Source organism: Scardinius erythrophthalmus (genome assembly GCF_964197995.2).
Source record: "Scardinius erythrophthalmus genome assembly, chromosome: 6".
Taxonomy (NCBI): domain Eukaryota; kingdom Metazoa; phylum Chordata; class Actinopteri; order Cypriniformes; family Leuciscidae; genus Scardinius; species Scardinius erythrophthalmus.
In genome coordinates, this window is record NC_138226.1 from 49253807 (window position 1) to 49274362 (window position 20556).

Sequence of the window (20556 nt, forward strand, 5' to 3'; positions counted from 1 at the left end):
CCCTAGTTTATATTCTAGTTGTTCGGTTTCATGGTTTATTTGCAAGTTCATGATATTATTGGGCATTGTTCATTGGTGTATGCTTTCCCAAGGAAGAAAAAAATGTCTTTGCAATCTGTCGCCTCTGAAATGTCTCCTTTACAGCTGATGTCATTAAGCCCATGTTTCTGTCGTATAGAGACTGATTTTCACCATCCACTCAGTAACTGAGATAAATTCAAGTCCTTGACAAGAATAATCTTTAAATCTTACTTACTTTGTAACTTTTTGGGGGGTTTGGATTTTAGGCTTTTAAAAAATAATCCCAATGGCATTTTGGAGCTGCACATCAGCCACCCAGTTTGAAGCCCCAGGTATTTCAGGTCACAGTTTACTGTGGCACACCGAGTTCTCACTGACTGGCATGAGCCGGGAGACCTGACCTTGGCTGAATGATGTGATAACTTAAACATTGTTTCCTCAATCAAAATGTTTGCATGTTCTAAAACTGGCTAACCTTTAGATGTTTGTCTGAAACTTCAGTAGAATTTACAATTAAAGTGGACCAGTGGCTTCAAAGTCCTTACATTTTTCAGCAGTGAATGTCTTGTAAGGTTGTTTTCCTATCTAGAATTGTGACACCAACAAGTGTCGTTATAGGAATAGGCTGTTGCAAGATTTTTTGCCCGCACGGCGGGCTTTTCCCTCCACAGACGCACGTCGGTATATTAGGGAATGAACTTGCGCGGGGGCGCTAGCGAGCAATGGAAGGCTAAGACGCACCTCCAGATAGCTCGTCAAAAATCCGTTCAAAAACTGAGCAAAAACGCAAAATCATCGATTGTTACCCACTTTGTGAAGAACATAAACGTCGCGGTAATCACCGGAACCAAGTATTCTGCTCGGTTTCGACAATGGTTAAACCGAAAGTCAAGAAAAGCGAGGCACCTGAGACAGGCCCAGAGACCTCGAGCGCGCCTTGCTCGGAGGCCCCGGAGGCTGATGACAGCACTGTGGATGAACCCTCTAATAAGACGGTGCTCGCGGCCATCGCTGCTTTAAGTGCAGATGTAAACCGGATCAGATCAGAGGTTTGTGCCACCATAGAAAACCGCATCACAGAAGTTTCTGCTACTATCAGGGGCGAGATTTCATCACTTAATGAAAACGTCCAGAAATCTATCTCTGAGCTGAGAGGCATATCAGCAGTACACGAGACCGCTTTAAAAGAGCTGGAAGAAAGCGCTTCATCCCATTCTGACATCCTCTCCACACTGCAATCTACAGTGGATCATCTGACAACTAAAGTTAAACATCTGGATGAAAAATGTGAGGACCTCGAGGCGCGCTCCAGACGGAACAATATTAGGATTATAGGAATACCGGAGGGAAAAGAGGGGCCGCGGCCCAGAGAGTTCATCTCACAACTCCTATCCGAAGCGCTGTCTCTGCCGGAGCAACCACTGATAGATCGCGCACACAGGATAAACCGCCAGAAACCGAAATCAGAGGACCCCCCACGACCCTTCATCTTAAGACTTCACTACTACCACGTCCGTGAGGAAATACTACGTAGGGCCATAGAAAAGAACAAGCTGGAATACCAAGGGCGGAAAATACACATATTTCCAGATTTCCCTCCTTCTGTGGTCAAACAGAGAGCGGCCTTCACTAAAGTTAGAGAAATGTTACGAGGAAGATCGGACGTCAGATACGGACTGATTTACCCTGCCAGGCTGATGGTGACACACGGAGGAGTGAAAATGTCGTTCACCGACCCGAAGGAAGCTCAAGATTACGCTGAGAAACACTTTGGACAGCCACAATAGATATTGACAGAGGAAGTGACACACCAGGTGGCCCAGCTATGTGGACAGAGCAGTTATACTAATATACGGGTTCAATCCATCAAAATATGGTGAGACTGTGCGTTAGGCTACACATCGTTTTATACCCTACAGTATAAATGTTTTTGTTTTATTCAAATTATTCTGACGAGCTATTTGAGAAGCTCTAGTTACTAGGTTAACAAAGGTTAACAGTAACAGCTCAGGGAAGTAATAGTTTTTTGGTTAGACTAATTTCTTTTCTTATTTATTTTTATTTTTAACACTTCCCGAAGTACTTTCGTGCCATACGTTTGTTTAGTACTGGCTAGGAATGTTCTTATTCTTTGTTTACTCAGTTTGTTCTAGAGGGTTTAAAAGAGTTTATAGGATGGGGAAGGGGTGGGTGGGACTTAGCCGTCTTACTACTATAAAATCACAATTTGAAAGTGTACTAATTGGAACAGTTATTCACTCTATTTTTTTTTTTCTGATATGCCAATACAAAATGATCTGAATACAAGAGAAGGAAGGAGGGGTGTAACCTTAGCTAGCTGGAATGTGCGTGGACTTAACAATCCAATTAAAAGAGGTAAAATTTTTGCCCATCTTAAATCACTGGCACCAGATCTAATATTCTTACAGGAAACCCACTTGAAAAAAGACTCTCATATCAGGTTAAAGTGTAAATGGATTAATAATGTATACCACTCATCATTTAATTTTAAAGCAAGAGGTACAGCAATTATGATAAGGAAAGGTGTTCCCTTCATTCACAAAGATACAATATCTGATAAGGAAGGTCGATTTCTGATTGTAACTGGGGAAATATATTCTACACCTCTCACCTTGATGAACATATACGCTCCAAATATAGACAATCCATCATTCTTTCAGAAGGCAATGTCTCTTATTCCAGATTTATCCCAGACGAACTTGATTATAGCAGGGGACTTCAATTGCGTATTAGATCCGTATTTGGACAGATCTTCCACTCGCAGAGCAGAGAAGAGTAATTCAAGTGTCTTTCTTAATACATTTATCAACAATACTAATCTGTCTGACATTTGGAGAATAGCCAACCCGACAGGTAGGGATTACTCCTTTTATTCTGCAACACATAACTCTTATAGCAGGATAGATTATTTTCTCATAGATGCAAAACTAACACCTTATGCTGTAAATCCGAAATACCACAACATTTTGATCTCAGATCACAGTCCCCTTACGTGTACTCTGAATATTCAAAACATTGTGAAGCCACAGTTGAACTGGAGGCTAAACCCTCTTTTATTAACCGAAAAGGAGTTCTGTGATTATTTAAAATCTCAGATATCCCTTTACTTTGATACTAATGATAATTCAGAAACCACCCCTACTGTTCTATGGGAGGCATTCAAAGCATTTATTAGAGGCTCTATAATTTCATTTGAAGCATCTAGAAGGAAAATGAACAAAGCTAGATTACTCGAACTAGACAACCAAATTAACCTCCTGGATAAAGAGAATGCCAAAACTCCCTCCAGTGACTTGCACAAAAAGATATCTGCCTTAAAATATGAATATAACAAGATACTCTCGGCAAAGATTAGTAAGGCATTTTTATATACAAAACAAAAACATTTTGAGTTTAATGACAAGCCACATAGACTCTTAGCCCGGCAACTCAGAAAACAGGAAAATGATCGCACGATACATAAAATTAAATCTGATAAAGGTGAGATCCTGATCAAACCCAAGGACATTAATGATCGATTTCTCCAATTCTACAAAAATTTGTACACTTCCAAAAGTAATACAGACTATACAGCTATGCAAGATTTCTTAAATAAGTGCAATCTCCCCCAACTAGATGAAAATGAGGCAGCTCAGCTGAATTCTGAAATTTCTGTTGAAGAAGTTAAAAAAGCTATTACTTCACTCAAAAGTAATAAAGCTCCAGGCCCTGATGGCCTTCCAGGAGAGCTGTATAAAAAATGTAATGTAACCCTGTGCCCATACCTACATAGGGTGTTCACTCAAGCCCACACGGATGGTGTCCTACCTCCTACTTTAACAGAAGCGGTTATTACAGTGATACATAAAAAGGGTAAGGATCCAGAAGAGGTTGGCTCTTTTCGACCTATTTCTCTATTAAACCAAGATGGGAAATTATTTTCTAAAATTTTGGCCAATAGATTGAGCCCCTTTTTAGATAAATTAGTTCATCCAGACCAAACTGGCTTTATACCAGGTAGAAATTCTTTTTTCAATCTTAGACGTTTATTTAATATCATGTATGCTACTAATAGACCACAAGAAGAGCTAGCCATCCTTTCACTCGATGCTGAGAAGGCATTCGACCAAGTCGAGTGGCCGTATCTATTTGAAATTTTAAAGAGATTTAATTTTGGAGAAAAATTCATATCAATGGTAAAGCTTCTTTACAACAACCCCTGTGCACAGATACTGACTAATCAAATATTGTCCCCCCGTTTCAGACTACATAGAGGAACTAGACAAGGGTGCCCTCTTTCCCCCTTAATTTTTGCTTTAGCAATCGAACCCCTTGCCGAGAGTATCCGCTCAGACCCTTTAATTCATGGTTATAATACACAAAAATCTATAAACAAAATTTCACTATATGCCGATGATGTTTTATTATTTATCTCTCAACCCCAAGTCACAATCTCACAATTACTCGATAAAATAAATTCATTTGGGACCTTTTCTGGTTACAGGATAAATTGGAACAAAAGCGAGCTAATGCCCATGCAGGTGCGGAATATTGCCTGGTTACAGAACCTCCCTTTTAGTGTATCTTCAGAAAAATTCACGTATTTAGGAATTCAGATTACAAAATGCCACTCTAATTTATTTAAGGAGAATTTCCCACCACTGCTGTCTAAATTACAATCAAATATACAGTTCTGGAAGACTTTGCCAATCTCATTACTTGGCAGAGTGAATGCCATCAAAATGATTTTCTTGCCCCAACTACTATATTTATTTCAGAACATTCCAGTATTTCTCCCCAAATCTTTCTTTAAAAAAATTGACTCGATTGTGCTCCCTTTCTTATGGGACTACAAAACCCACAGAATAGGCAAGAAACACCTCTGTAAATCTAAAATAGAAGGAGGCTTGGCACTCCCGAATTTTTTATCATATTACTGGGCCTCACATATCAAGATTATGGCGTACTGGCTGGATAACACTGCTACCCCACCAAACTGGCTCGAATTAGAACAAGAGGCATGCCAGCCTAACTCTATAGGTGCCATCCTTCTGGCACCTTACACTATTGAGAAGTCTTTGTACAATAGCAATGTGATGATCCACAGTACAGTGCGTATTTGGAAACAAATCAAATCACACTTTAAGTTGAAACCCATATTTTATGCATTACCTATCACTGGAAACCCTACATTTCCTCCATCCATTCTTGATAATACTTTTAATCTCTGGATGAACAGAGGCATCCATACAATAGGAGAGTTATACATTAATGGCATTTTTGCATCTTTTGCACAATTACAGAGTAAATATAATATACCGGGTAGTAGTTTCTTTAGATACTTGCAAATTAGAAACTATGTAAGAAAACATTTGCAAAATTTTGAGACCTTCTCAGGCTCTTGTCTTGATCGATGCCTCCGGCCCATGTCTTGCTCAGAAAAATCGATATCTTATATTTATGACACTTTGCAGTCTATCAGTCCAGTGATCTCCACTTCAATAAAAACAAAATGGGAGGAAGAAATGAACACTGTGATCCCAGACCCTCTATGGGAAAAGAGTTTGGAACATACACATCGATGTTCTAATAATGCTAGGCACTGCCTAATTCACTTTAAGATTCTACATCGTCTTCACTATTCTAAGGAGAGATTACACAAAATATACCCTGAGATATCCCCTCTTTGTGACAGATGCCTTGTTGCAGAAGACACGTTGCTTCACAGCTTCGTTCTGTGTCCCAAGGTTAAGATCTTTTGGTTTAATATCTTCAGTTTAATTTCTAGGATACTTAACATACAATTGGAGCCTAATCCACTCATTATTATTTTAGGAATTTCAGATGATATTAAAAGGTTAAACAATTACCAACAATGCCTCCTGTCCTATAGTCTCATCACCGCAAAGAAACTACTTCTCATGCATTGGAAAAATAAAGAAACACCCTCCACAAAGATGTGGCTTAGTGATCTTACTAACACTCTCCACTTAGAGAGAATAAAATATATTCTTATGGATAAACTCCCACACTTTGAAAAAGTGTGGTCACCTCTCATTCACTTTCTCACACCTGGCAGTGGAAATTAATGTTTCCCTCTAACTATAATAAAGTATTTATTTAGACGGAAGGATAAGGCTGGGTAGGGTGGGGAAGCGGGATTTATTTAGGTTTGTATTTTTTTATATATATTTTTTTTTTATTATTATTATTTTTTTTTTTTTTTTTCTGTACTCTGTATGTCTATCTGTTGATTCTGTTCTTCTTTTCCATTGTTGTATGTTCAAAAAAAATGCACACATTTCTATGTGGATATACATTATACTCTTGTGTATGATGTAGATAATATAAAGTTGTGAAAATGTGCTCTAATAAAAATATTTGAAAGGGAATGAACTTGCGCTCCCGGGACGGTTCATCGGAAAGAGGAGCGTGTTCCGGCGCAAACGTTCACTGGTGCTATTTTGCAGTTTCACAAAATAATTCCTCCACTGACCAGAAATAAACGAGTCTAAAGTCAGTGGCGCGTTATTCGAGACATTCAGATGATATTGTGGTGAAATTAGACTTATTTCTCAGAGGGGACATGCTTTTAAACGGACCTCTCAGACCGTTTTCAGGAGAAGAGGATTTCTCTTATGAAAAGATGTGAAAAAATAGGCATAAATCTAGCTTACACATTTACCCAAATTATTCAGGCTGATTGTAGTAATAATGTAGTAATTGTGCGCCGGCAATTCTGCCATTAAAATATCAATCCGCCATGGAACAAGCGCGCCTGCTTTTAAAGGGAATGTGCGCGGATGCTCTGATTGGTTTATTGCACGTTATTCCCAAACCACACCTATGAGTAATGTAGCGACTTCAGACCAACACATCTTAGATTTGCGTCGCAAGAGTCATTTATCCCGCCAGTATAATAGCAACAGCGAGATCCGCCCACAAAGCTATTGCGTTTTGCGTTTGATACTTGCATATCAGATCGTCAAAATAGGGCCCTCAGTCTTAAAAATGAATATGATTACAATTTAGAGAGAAATAATGCAGCCCTATCATGTATCTTGACCACTGCATTGTATTAATAGAATTTGCATTAAAACAGATGTGGCACGTTTTTCTGACGGTCTATTGAGAGAAGACTCGGTATAGAGTACACAAAACATGAGTTAGCCCTGCACAATTATGACAACATCAAAACATTTCTCTTAAAATATCGCAATTAATTATGTTGATTAATACCACTTGGGTAACACTTTACTTGAAGGGGTGTGCATAAGACTGACATGACACCTTCATAATCATGACAGGACTATGCATGTTTATGACATATTTATGACCGGTTATGTTGTCTTAGTAATGTCAAGTTGTCATGACAAAGACACTGACAGGTTATGATGTATAGGTTTATGTCAAGGTGTCATAACAAAGACATCTCACACAATGTCATATTTGCATTAAAATGAGAACTGTCATTAACTACTGAAGGGTTACAAATTTAAGAATATGTTTAAGATCTGCTGATCCTACTTCCTTACATAATTTCACATGAAAAACTAAGGTGAACGACACTGTATTGGGCATTCAAGGTGTACATGATGGCATCAATTTACTGATTAGAAGTCAGCTGTCTAAACATTGTAATAGTCAGGGGTTTTGTTAGCCTTTGATCTTCCAACTAAGAGTTGAACTGTGTGTGAATGTTTACCTAGTCCTAGTTCCCGTGACCATTTGTGTTTATACCATTTGGGGAAGTCAGTTGGGGGTAATTGCCTCTATTGTCTTTAGATGATTAGATTTAGTGATCATCTCTAAGGCTGTGTGTAAGGTCAGCACCTTTAAGGACAGCCCACTGAAATGCCTATAAGACAATATGTAAAGTTACATTAGACAGACTGTTTTGGAAGACCTGCAGCACGCTCAATAAAGAATAACTTCTACTTGAACGAGATCCCAAACGTCTCCTGGTTTTGCTTTGATGAAGGAATAAAAGTTTTCAACACTACCCTTAATGACAGTTGTCATAAACATGCATAAAACCTCCTTCATATTCATGACATGTGAATGTCTGCTTTTAAATGTTAAGAGTGTTCACATGTATATTTTGAAGGGTGTCAAAAGATTTAGAACACCACTGTTTTATAGTTATTTCGATTTATGCAGCTTAATACATCAACGTAATTTGAAACGAATGTTCAGAACAAATAAACAGTTGGAAATAAAGAAGAAATCATGTAATCATTAGGTTTTGACTTAGTTGCCTTTTGCAGATAACATTTGTAGAATTGCTTTTTCAATGACGACCAAATATTGTTCGGTAGGGCTGGCTATTGACACAAATTTCACATTTCTTACATTTACATTTTGCAAAAGCACCCAATATAGGCAACGTGCAAACGTGGATCTTTCACACGCCTTAAAGATTTAAAGGAAATATAGTCATCATAAACTTTTTTACAGAAACCATGATCCAGCTCATAAAGCTTAAAATATAACGTGCATACACAATAGTAAATAGAAAAACATATTTTCATTTTTCATTTTCATTGACATGTTTTGACTGAACAGTTGTTGCATGTTAATAAAACTAGTTGTATTCGCATTCTCTAGTACATTTTATTTGTTATTAAATAAACGTACATTCCGGCAAATTCGCCCCCTCATTCACATCCTTGGTTCACCCGTGCTCATATATCAGCACAGCATCAGTTGTCCGAAAGAAAGTTTGGTTCCAGACGGTGCTATCACGCATGCTCAGTATCTGCAGCTCATCTGTTCTTAGTATGTTGAACATGTCCGAAAGAAACTGTTCGTGCACTGTTGACTCGAGAATTGTTGTACCTGTTACATTTGGTGAACTGGTTCGACCGGTAAGAAGTAGGCGAACCCGGTCCCTGCGAACTCTCTCCAGAACTCTCGGGAGCAGAGCGATCCAGGGAAATGCATACAAACGTAGCCTCGGCCACGTCTGTACCATCGCATCCAGTCCGAGAGGAGCTGGATGCGTGAGGGAGAGCCAAAGTTGACAGTGAGACGTCTCTCGAGACGCAAACAGATCCACTTGTGCCTGGCCAAACACCCTCCATATCTGCTCCACCACCTCGGGGTGGAGCCTCGATTCCCCGGGCCTTAGCCCCTGTCTCGACTGGATATCTGCTCCTATATTCTGGGCCCCAGGGATATAAGCTGCTCTGAGTGACAGCAGCTTCCCCTGAGACCACAGGAGGAGTTGGTGCTTCAGTTTGCATAGCGGACGCGAGTGCAAACCCCCCTGGTGATTTTTATAGGCCCCTGAGATCTGCGAGGAAATTCTTTAGAGCAAGAAATACAGCCAACATCTCCAGACGGGATCATCTCCCGTGAGAGAGGCATCTGTCGTTAGCATCTTGCGATGACAAGAAGCTCCCAACACGGGACCCTGGGACAGGAACCAAGGTTTCTTCCACATAACCAGGGCACGTAAGCATCGCCGCGTAACCCTGTTCATGCGAAAGGGGTTGCCCCTCGGGACAAACCCTTTGATCCTGAGCCACCACTGCAGGGGTCTCATGTACATCAGTCCAAAAGGTATCACGTTGGATGCTGCTGCCATCAGACCTAACAGTCTCTGAAACTGTTTGACAGTGAGTGATTGGCCTAGCTTTATTCTTTTCACAGCTGAAAGGATGGACTCTATGCGTGCCGGTGACAGGCGTGCCTGCATCAACATTGAGTCCCACACCACACCTAGAATAGTGGTCCTCTGTAGTGGAGAAAGCACAATCTTTTTGGCATTTAGCCATAACCCCAACTCTTTCATGTTAGCGAGGACGACATCTCGATGCAGAACCACCAACTGATGCGACTGAGCCAGAATCAACCAATCATCGATGTAGTTCATGATGCGAATACCCTGCAGGCACAGAGGCGCCAGAGCTGCATCTATGCATTTTGTGAAAGTGCTAGGCCGAATGGAAGAACTCGATATTGGTATGCTTTGCTCCCGAAAGCGAACCTCAGGAACTTCCTGTGATATGGAAGGATGGATACATGGAAGTATGCATCCTTGAGATCTATCGTGTCTCAGTGTTAACATTTTGAACTCTAGTTGCATGACTAACTCGTTTAGCACTCGAAGATCCAAAATGGGACGCAACCCCCCATCCTTCTTTGGAACTATGAAATACCGGCTGTAGAACTCTCTGTTGGAAGGAGGTACATATTCTATGGCCCCTTTCTCTGACAGGGTTTTCACTTCTTGTTCCATCACCAGAACCTGCTCGGGGCCCACAACGGTGGATAGGACCCCCATAAACCTGGGCGGGCGAGACCCGGACTGTATTTGATACCCATTTTCTATGGTCTGCAGAACCCAACGAGAAACATTTGGCAGTAGCTTCCACGCTGCCAAAAATTCTACTAGTGGTACCAGCCTCTCGAGACTGGCTTCTGGTTTTTGTTGTGCAATCAGCACGACGCCCTGTAACGGCGAACCGGCAGGGAACGACCGAACTGACTGCTCTGGAGCCCTCCTCGGAGTGGGTGGGCATCCCAAGACCACTACGTTTCCGGCTGCGCCCTGAAGCACACGAGGTGGCTGGGTTGGCAGAACGGTCCCCTGAGGGCACGATAATGAGGTGTTGACCACTCCGCTCCGGGGGGGACTGCCCTCATTGGCCTGAGTCCTCGGGCATCAGGACCTCTACCCCGCAGCCTTCTTAGAGATAATGACGGTCCTCAGATCATTTTTACCCTTCGAAGACTGCGGGTGAGAGCGCCCTCCCTGTCCCCAGCCTTTCTGCTGTGGGGGAGCATGGGAGGCAACGCTCTGCTTCTGGGTGGCACGGTGTGAAGAGCTGGCTTTTGAAGTTTTGGGCTGCTCCCGCTCAGCAGCCCCAGATGTTTGCACTGGATGTTGGAGAGTGTGTGTTTGCAGACTCTGATGGAGAGTGTGTGTTTGCAGACTCTGATGGAGAGTGTGTGTTTGCAGACTCTGATGGAGAGTGTGTGTTTGCAGACTCTGATGGAGAGTGTGTGTGTGTCTGCAGACTCTGATGGAGAGTGTGTGTCTGCAGACTCTGATGGAGAGTGTGTGTCTGCAGACTCTGAGGTCACACTAGTGTTGGAGAAGCAGCCGACTGCAGACGAGGAGCAGAGAGCCAGACGCCTGAAGCTGCCGCCCACCTTCCTCTGCGGCGTCAGCAGCGACTCCGACTCAGATCGACCTGATGACTTCAGCGCAGAGCTACACACACTGCAGCATGCTCAGGTCAGAGGACTTTCTGAACACTGACATGAGACGTGATTAGCAGCACCAGTTTGACTCATGTGTCTTGTTTTGGACACACAGGTGAAGCCGAAGCCTTCCCATGATGCAGCAGCGGAAGAGCCTCCTGCGGACGGCAGTACTGACCCCATTGTCCTCTCCACGAAGAGGAGCAGCGAGAGCGAGTCCAGCTCCACTGCAGGTACAGGTGTTCCTCCGATGCTCGGGTCAGCGCTCACTTCTACAGCAGCGCTGCCCTGGACACACTCCAGTTTAACGTCTGACTATAAGAGCAGAGCAGCAGAGGGCCGTTTATCTGCCGTATTAAAGAAGGATTTTGACAAGAAAAAACATTTCCAGAACACCGATAACTGCCTGTGATTGGCTGACACGTTTGATAACTGAAAGGAGACACGCCTGTGATTGGCTGACACCTTTGCATATGAAATAAGTACCACACGTGGAGCTCTTCTGAGAACTACATTTTTACTCTTACAGCTGCAGAGATGATCTATTGTGAAAGGTGTTGATTACAGCATTAGATTTAGATCATCTCGTTGCATTAAAGAGAGTCAATCACAGTGACGTCTGATGAATACTTTCATCATAACACAGTGCAAACACAATATAAATAAGAGATTCATCTTGCAGCATAGACGGTCATTGATTATAACGAGAGAGGAGAACTCTTGAATGAAAACACACTGACACGACGATAAGACAATGAAAAACAGTTACTACTTTGGTTCAGGTTAATGCAAGTTAAGTGTTTCTAACCAAAAATAAGGAACATTTTTATTATTCGAGTTGGATGCTGCAGTTTCTTTCCTCAGTATAGAAATGATAAAACATCACTGAAACCATTATACCAGTTGAACCAGTTTCTCCTCTATAATACACCATCATCTGTAAGCCCTAATCAGACAGTATATGTTTTATATGGGGTGGTGGGCTAATATAATAACCACCGCTTCTCTAATATGTGGGAATGAAGTCCAGCCCGGGGTCAGAGAGTGAAGCACTGGAACGTTCATTCAAACTCGAGCAGCATTTCCTTCTGAATGTTTCTGTTCGCTCTCGTCTGACGTCTTTGCTCTTCTCCAGCAGGTCTTCCTTTTAGGTTTACATCTGCATCTGAGAGTGCGTTTACATTTGCAGACTTAGCAAAGACTTCAGGAGAATTTGCTTTTGCCCAAAAAGGTGAGTGTTCTGTTTACTGTGAATCAGATTAGTTAGCTTAATTCATTTAGCAAATATTTATATCTTCAGTTATTTTCACATCTAATTATGCCTTTTAAAATGTATTTTAGGAGCTTCATTTAATTTCACTGTTCATATTTATTGCTCCTATCATGTTATCTTTAATTTAATAGCACATGATATTTAGATTTTTTTGAGGTAAACTAGCCTGCTTGTGTTCAAATGTTTAGATACCAGTGAAATATCACAATTCTCGTTTCCATTTTTGATACTACAGCAAAAACTATTAGCCTAATTAATGTAAATTTAAAACATGATAAAAGACAAGTAATCAGTAATAAAAAAATGGACAACTAATCCAATTACAAGCAATTACAAATAAATACAATAGAACAAAGATACAAATGAAATAAACATTGTTTTTCAGGTTCTCTTTCGGTCGACTCACTCCATCTCACTATGGGAATCGCCTCTTTATCTTTCTCTATTGCTGTTCGATCACATGATAGAAAGTCTAAGGCCTTCAAAAGCTGTACAGCAAACCCATCTAATCTGGTGCCTATTACATGCCAAACTAAGATTGCTGTGGGGACACACTCTAGATTTACTTATCAGTAAGGGTCTAAACATTTCATTGATTGTTATTAAGGATGTAGCACTGTCTGATCATTTCTGTATTTTCTTTGATATCTTGATCTCTCCTGCCACTGAAGCGAGATCTGTGTCTGTCAAGAAGAGATGCTTAAATGAGAACACTAGTGTCCTATTTATGAAGGCTATATCCTTAACACCAAGCATATCTGATGACTCTGTTGATTTTCTCCTTGATTCTTTTAACTCAAAAGTTAAAAGTGTAATTGATGATATTGCTCCTGTGAAAGTCAGGAAGAAGAGTGGCAGACAAAAAGCACCTTGGAGAAACTCAACAGCAGTGCAAAATATGAAAAGACAATGCAGAAAAGTAGAGCGCATGTGGCGGAAGACAAAACTTGTAGTCCATTATAACATCTACAAAGACGGCCTTCATGCTTTCAATATGGAACTAGGCAAAGCTAGACAGACTTTCTTCTCAAATATTATAAACAGTCATTTAAACACACGCACTCTTTTTGCTACTGTAGAGAGACTGACAAACCCCCCAAGCCAGATTCCCAGTGAAATGCTCTCAGACAGCAAGTGCAGTGAGTTTGCTTCTTTCTTCTCTGAGAAAATCAATAATATCAGAAAGGTGATCAGCACATCCTTGAGTTGCACTGGGGTCAGACAGATCAGACCACCTGAGAAAGTAGTTACTATGTCTGATTTCAAAGAAATTGATGGCAACATTTTGGAAGAAACCGTACAGCACCTTAAAACATCAACCTGCGCTCTTGACACACTTCCCACATCATTTTTCAAAAGTGTGTTAAACAGTTTAGAAGCAGATCTTCTAGAAGTGGTAAATGCCTCACTTCTCTCTGGGAGTTTTCCATACTCCCTGAAAACTGCAGTTGTCAAGCCCCTCCTGAAAAAGAGCAATCTGGATAAGACCATATTAAGCAACTATAGACCGATCTCAAATCTTCCTTTCATAGGCAAGATCATTGAAAAAGTTGTCTTCAATCAGCTGAACAAATTCTTATGCTCGAATGGATACTTTGACAATTTTCAATCTGGTTTCCGACCGCACCACAGCACAGAGACGGCGCTCATAAAGATAATAAACGATATTCGCTTAAATACTGATTCAGGCAAATTATCAGTGCTGGTGCTACTCGACCTCAGTGCTGCATTTGACACTGTCGATCATAACATACTTCTGGACAGGCTGGAAAACTGGGTGGGGCTTTCTGGGATAGTTCTAAAATGGTTCAGGTCATACTTAGATGGGAGAGGTTATTATGTGAGTATAGGAGACCATAAGTCTGAGTGGACATCCATGACATGTGGAGTCCCTCAAGGCTCAATTCTTGCACCACTCCTGTTCAACCTGTATATGCTCCCAATGAGCCAAATAATGAGAAAGAACCAAATTGCTTACCACAGCTATGCAGACGACACACAGCTCTACTTAGCCCTATCGCCTAACGATTACAGCCCCATTGACTCCCTGTGCCAATGCATTGATGAAGTCAACAGTTGGATGTGTCAAAACTTTCTTCAGTTAAACAAAGACAAAACTGAAGTCATTGCGTTTGGAAACAAAGATGAAGTTCTCAAGGTGAACGCATACCTTCACTCTAGGGGTCAAACAACTAAACATCAAGTCAGGAATCTTGGTGTGACACTAGAGTCAGACCTTAGTTTCAGTAGTCATGTCAAAGCAATAACTAAATCAGCATACGTTCATCTGAAAAATATAGCAAGAATTAGATGCTTTGTTTCCAGACAAGACTTAGAGAAACTTGTTCATGCTTTCATCACCAGCAGGGTGGATTACTGTAATGGACTCCTCACTGGCCTTCCCAAAAAGACCATAAGACAGTTGCAGCTCATACAGAACGCTGAGCAGAACCAGAACATATGAACACCTCACACCAGTCCTCAGGTCTTTACACTGGCTCCCAGTTAAATTTAGGATTGATTTTTAAAGTATTATTACTGGTGTATAAATCATTCAATGGCCTAGGACCTCAATACATTGCAGATATGCTCACTGAATATAAACCCAACAGATCACTCAGATCATTAGGATCATATCAGCTAGAAATACCAAGGGTTCACTCTAAACATGGCGAATCTGCTTTAGCTATTATGCTGGAACAGCTTCCAGAGGAGATCAGATGTGCTCCTACTGTAGTCACTTTCAAATCCAGACTCAAAACACATCTGTTTAGCTATGCATTTACTGAATGAGCACTGTGCCACTGTTCGTCCGACTGTTTGTACTGTATTTTATTTTTTATTCTAAACTGTTTTAATTATTCTTATTTCTTTTGATTATTTTAACCCTCTGGGGTCAACAAATGCGCCGGTGCGTTTTGCTGGATTTTCTTCACATTGTGAAGAAAAGCACAACAGAAATAAGCACAAATGTCAGAGCATGTCAGAACACCTCCAGGACCCAGAAAACCGCTCAGATGCCAGAGGGTTAAAGGGATAGTTCACCCAAAAATGAAAATTCTGTCAGTAATTACTCACCCTCATGTTGTTCCAACCGCGTAAGACCTTCGTTCATCTTCGGAACACAAATTAAGATATTTTTGATGAAATCTGAGCCTTGTCTCACTCCTCCATAGGCTTCTATGTGACCGAAACTTGCTGGCCCAGAAAAGTTATTAAAGAGATCGTTAATATAGTCCAAGTGGCTACAGTGGCTCAATCTTAAGTTTATCAAGCGACGAGAATACTTTTTGTGCGCAAAAACAAACAAAAATAACGACTTTATTCCACTATTCATTTCCTTCTCTCTCGACCTCTAGTTGGTTCGCGTAGTGTTTTTGCGCAGCGCGTCTGTGTTACACGTCACCACGTAGGCTCACTATTGGCCGAAGCTGGTCATGTGTGTGATGCGTGATGATGTGCAACACAGACGCGCAGCGCAAAAACACTACGCAAACCAACTAGAGGTCGAGAGAGAAGGAAATGAATAGTGGAATAAAGTCGTTATTTTTGTTTGTTTTTGCGCACAAAAAGTATTCTCGTCGCTTGATATACTTAAGATTGAGCCACTGGAGTCACTTGGACTATATTAACAATGTCTTTAATAACTTTTCTGGGCCAGCAAGTTTCGGTCACATAGAAGCCTATGGAGGAGTGAAACATGGCTCAGATTTCATCAAAAATATCTTAATTTGTGTTCCGAAGATGAACGAAGGTCTAACGCGGTTGGAACAACATGAGGGCGAGTAATTACTGACAGAATTTTCATTTTTGGGTGAACTAACCCTTTAATATCTTCTATGTAAATCACTTTGAATTACCATTGTGTATGAAATGTGCTATATAAATAAACTTGCCTTGCCTTGCCTTGTCTCTTGTGTGGTCATCCATGAAGCCCTAAAAAAAATAATCACACCTATCAGGACAGCACTCCCGAGAAGCCCCGCCCCTTCCTGTATAAATCCTGTCTCACTCATCTCCCTCAGACAGCCCGTTATTCATCCACTCGGAAGATCTGTAAAGTGTGTTATTTTAGGCCAGCACTGCTGTTGATACAGGAAGGGGCGGGGCTTCCCGGGAGCGCTGTCCTGATAGGTGTGATTTTTTTTTTTTTATATATATATATATTTTTTAGGGCTTCATGGAGGACCATACAAGAGGTGTTTCCCATAGTGAGGTGTCTCACTCATCTCCCTCAGAGAACCAAGATTATAACCTTAACCAAACCATCTAACCATTTTCAGGTACAGGATTTGAGTTAAGTAATCAAATGTGAAATAATACTGTATAAATTAAATGTAAATTAATTTTTATTAAATTTGAAAAATTTATTCAGTCAAAAGTTCAAGAGCAGTGGGTGAATTTTTCTTTTCTTTTGTTGTTTAATAAACATAAAGTGACACCAGCCTAATATTCCTGATGCTCTCTTCCATTAACCCTTGTGTGGTGTTCATATTTTTGTTATTCAGCCAGTGTTCGTGGGTCTGGTGGACCTGCTGCATTGTGGGGTTTTTAAAGACACTATGCGCGGATCCAATATACTGATACTGTACACATCTTTCTCATAAACGACTATGTTTCACAAGGATACTCGCCGATACGGGCATTTTGGACAATTCTGTATCAATTTGTCCATTCAACAGAGAAGACATGAAAGAGAACTAAATTCAGTATTTGTTCACTGTCTGAGCTTTCTGAGCATGCTCTTCTGATGTTTGCGCGCGTCCTGCAATGTAGGGAATTACTCGTTTTACATAAATCTTGTAACATTTCATGTTTGTACTTGTATATAGGATTTGGTTCATTTGGTAAACCAAATGACGCATGTGTGCTGAGAGCGATCAGCATGCAACAGAAGTGTTTGTACATACTGCTGCTGGCAGTGTGATGTTTTTAGTGTTTTTCACACACACACGTTTATTTCTGTAGATGATAATTTTGAATGGCCAAACGCTGGAGCCAGGGTCTTTGGAAGTGCACCAGAGCGAAATGGAGGTGAAGCACACAACGAAGGAGAAGAGGAGGGCCGTGATGAAGAATCTCCCCGTAATGAGTAGATCCACTTTGAGCCGATCATGTCTTTGCCAGAGGTGAGTGTGTGTGAGGTTAATCCAGGGCCGCACAATACCAGAATTAAACCTTGCGATTTGACTAAGTGCAGTTATGAACTCACAAAGTTTTATATCTCATATAAGAGATTTATTTAGATTTATTGGACTTTCAGCACGAGGGCCCATCCAGCGATGAGTATGAATGAACGTCTCGGTTTTGTAGCGTAACCTCGGTTCCCTGAGATGAGGGAACGAGCATTGCGTAAGCTAGCTTACTCTATGGGAAAACTCCTTTTCTCGAGAATATTGAAGCCAAACATTATCCTTTAATTTCCTTTAATGTAAAACGCAGTGCTGCAGCAAGCAGACCTAAGCGGAACGGCTCGTGCTTATTGGCTGCTCTGCGGCAGCTGCTGCACCCTATGGAGAGGCAGCTGAGACATACGAACCAATGATCACCATAGGTAATCTGGTTTCATCGACTGAAGCGATCCCCAGATCAGAGCACAATGTTCGTTCCCTCATCTCAGGGAACCGAGGTTACGGTAGTAGAGACGTTCCCTTTTGAGAGTACTCTCGTATTGTGTAACATAGCTTGTGCTACGGGAACCCAATGTAAAACACTGTGCATGCTCACAACTTTCTCAACCAGCAACCCAGGGCACGTGCCCGGGCTTATAAGAAGAGTAAAGTAATAATTACCCCAGGCCAACACATTAGTGAGCCTACTAGGAAGTATTCAGGGAAGAACCCAAGTAGCTGTTGTGGGCACCTGGTCTACATATGTGGCACCCACCACGTGAGCGGGTGGGTGGGGGGATAAGGGGAGTCCTGAGTGTGTTTGTGACACTGAGTGGGCAGTGTTTATGAGTAGGGGTGAGCACTATGTAGTGGGCACATATCCTACATTTAAAACACGGTTGGCGTGAGCCGGAGAAACAACAGACAATTTGCTCTTTTTGAGTTTTGTTTGTGTCGCCGTAAAAACAGCGTTTTGTGTGCAGGCGTGCGTGTGCTAGAACAGGCTGCAATATTTACATCTCCTGTCGCCTGAGATGAGGGAACTGAGAGAAGTGTGCACACGCGCTTTGATGGTGGTCCGGCCACGGCGGGACTTAAACATCGTCGTTTCCCCCTTGTGGTCAGGAGGGCTTAGGCGGCGGAGGCGGTCTGCGACGGCTAGATAAGCGTGAGCGGTGGCGAGCTTCAGCCGCTGGGCGAGGTTGAAAAGCTGAAGGCGGTGGCTTAGAAGTCTGTGAAGGCGGAGGTTTCTTAAAGTGCTTTGGGAGAAAGTGTCGCATTGCTTGTGACGCTTTCTGTGCCTCGGTAAAGTGCTCAGCAAAGCCCTTCTGATGGACCGAACAGGCCGATCAATGAGATCGGAGAATCCAAGAAGGTGGACTTATCCGTGTCCTTCATATCCATCAGCATCAGCCACAGATGACACTCCATTACAGTTAGGACAGCCATGTTCCTTCCAATCGCCTGAGTGGTGGTCTTTGTTGCTTGCAGGGCCATGTCCGATTGCTAGTAAAGGTGATTGTTTCATAACACCTGTAACCAATGAACACACACCAGTGTTAAACACCAGTAAAGGTGATTGTTTGGTCTGTTATGAACACACACCAGTGTTAAACACCAGTAAAGGTGATTGTTTGGTCTGTTATGAACACACACCAGTGTTAAACACCAGTAAAGGTGATTGTTTGGTCTGTTATTGAACACACACCAGTGTTAAACACCAGTAAAGGTGATTGTTTGGTCTGTTATGAACACACACCAGTGTTAAACACCAGTAAAGGTGATTGTTTGGTCTGTTATGAACACACACCAGTGTTAAACACCAGTAAAGGTGATTGTTTGGTCTGTTATGAACACACACCAGTGTTAAACACCAGTAAAGGTGATTGTTTGGTCTGTTATGAACACACACCAGTGTTGAACACCAGTAAAGGTGATTGTTTGGTCTGTTATGAACACACACCAGTGTTAAACACCAGTAAAGGTGATTGTTTGGTCTGTTATGAACACACACCAGTGTGAAACACCAGTAAAGGTGATTGTTTGGTCTGTTATGAACACACACCAGTGTGAAACACCAGTAAAGGTGATTGTTTGGTCTGTTATGAACACACACCAGTGTGAAACACCAGTAAAGGTGATTGTTTGGTCTGTTATGAACACACACCAGTGTTAAACACCAGTAAAGGTGATTGTTTGGTCTGTTATGAACACACACCAGTGTTAAACACCAGTAAAGGTGATTGTTTGGTCTGTTATGAACACACACCAGTGTTGAACACCAGTAAAGGTGATTGTTTGGTCTGTTATGAACACACACCAGTGTTAAACACCAGTAAAGGTGATTGTTTGGTCTGTTATGAACACACACCAGTGTTAAACACCAGTAAAGGTGATTGTTTGGTCTGTTATGAACACACACCAGTGTTAAACACCAGTAAAGGTGATTGTTTGGTCTGTTATGAACACACACCAGTGTGAAACACCAGTAAAGGTGATTGTTTGGTCTGTTATGAACACACACCAGTGTGAAACACCAGTAAAGGTGATTGTTTGGTCTGTTATGAACACACACCAGTGTTAAACACCAGTAAAGGTGATTGTTTGGTCTGTTATGAACACACACCAGTGTGAAACACCAGTAAAGGTGATTGTTTGGTCTGTTATGAACACACACCAGTGTTAAACACCAGTAAAGGTGATTGTTTGGTCTGTTATGAACACACACCAGTGTTAAACACCAGTAAAGGTGATTGTTTGGTCTGTTATGAACACACACCAGTGTGAAACACCAGTAAAGGTGATTGTTTGGTCTGTTATGAACACACACCAGTGTGAAACACCAGTAAAGGTGATTGTTTGGTCTGTTATGAACACACACCAGTGTGAAACACCAGTAAAGGTGATTGTTTGGTCTGTTATGAACACACACCAGTGTTA

General features: G+C 41.5%; 1 protein-coding gene across 1 annotated transcript in view; it reads left to right on the plus strand.

The window, feature by feature from the left end:
• LOC308692399 (E3 SUMO-protein ligase RanBP2-like) overlaps window positions 1-20556 on the plus strand; it is a 59925-nt gene that overhangs the window by 36041 nt on the left and 3328 nt on the right. The window contains exons 20-24 of the mRNA XM_081368368.1: window positions 11046-11266; window positions 11348-11465; window positions 12371-12463; window positions 17018-17093; window positions 18928-18991. Coding sequence (XP_081224494.1) covers window positions 11046-11266; window positions 11348-11465; window positions 12371-12463; window positions 17018-17093; window positions 18928-18991 — 572 coding nt within the window. The remainder of the gene's footprint in view (window positions 1-11045; window positions 11267-11347; window positions 11466-12370; window positions 12464-17017; window positions 17094-18927; window positions 18992-20556) is intronic.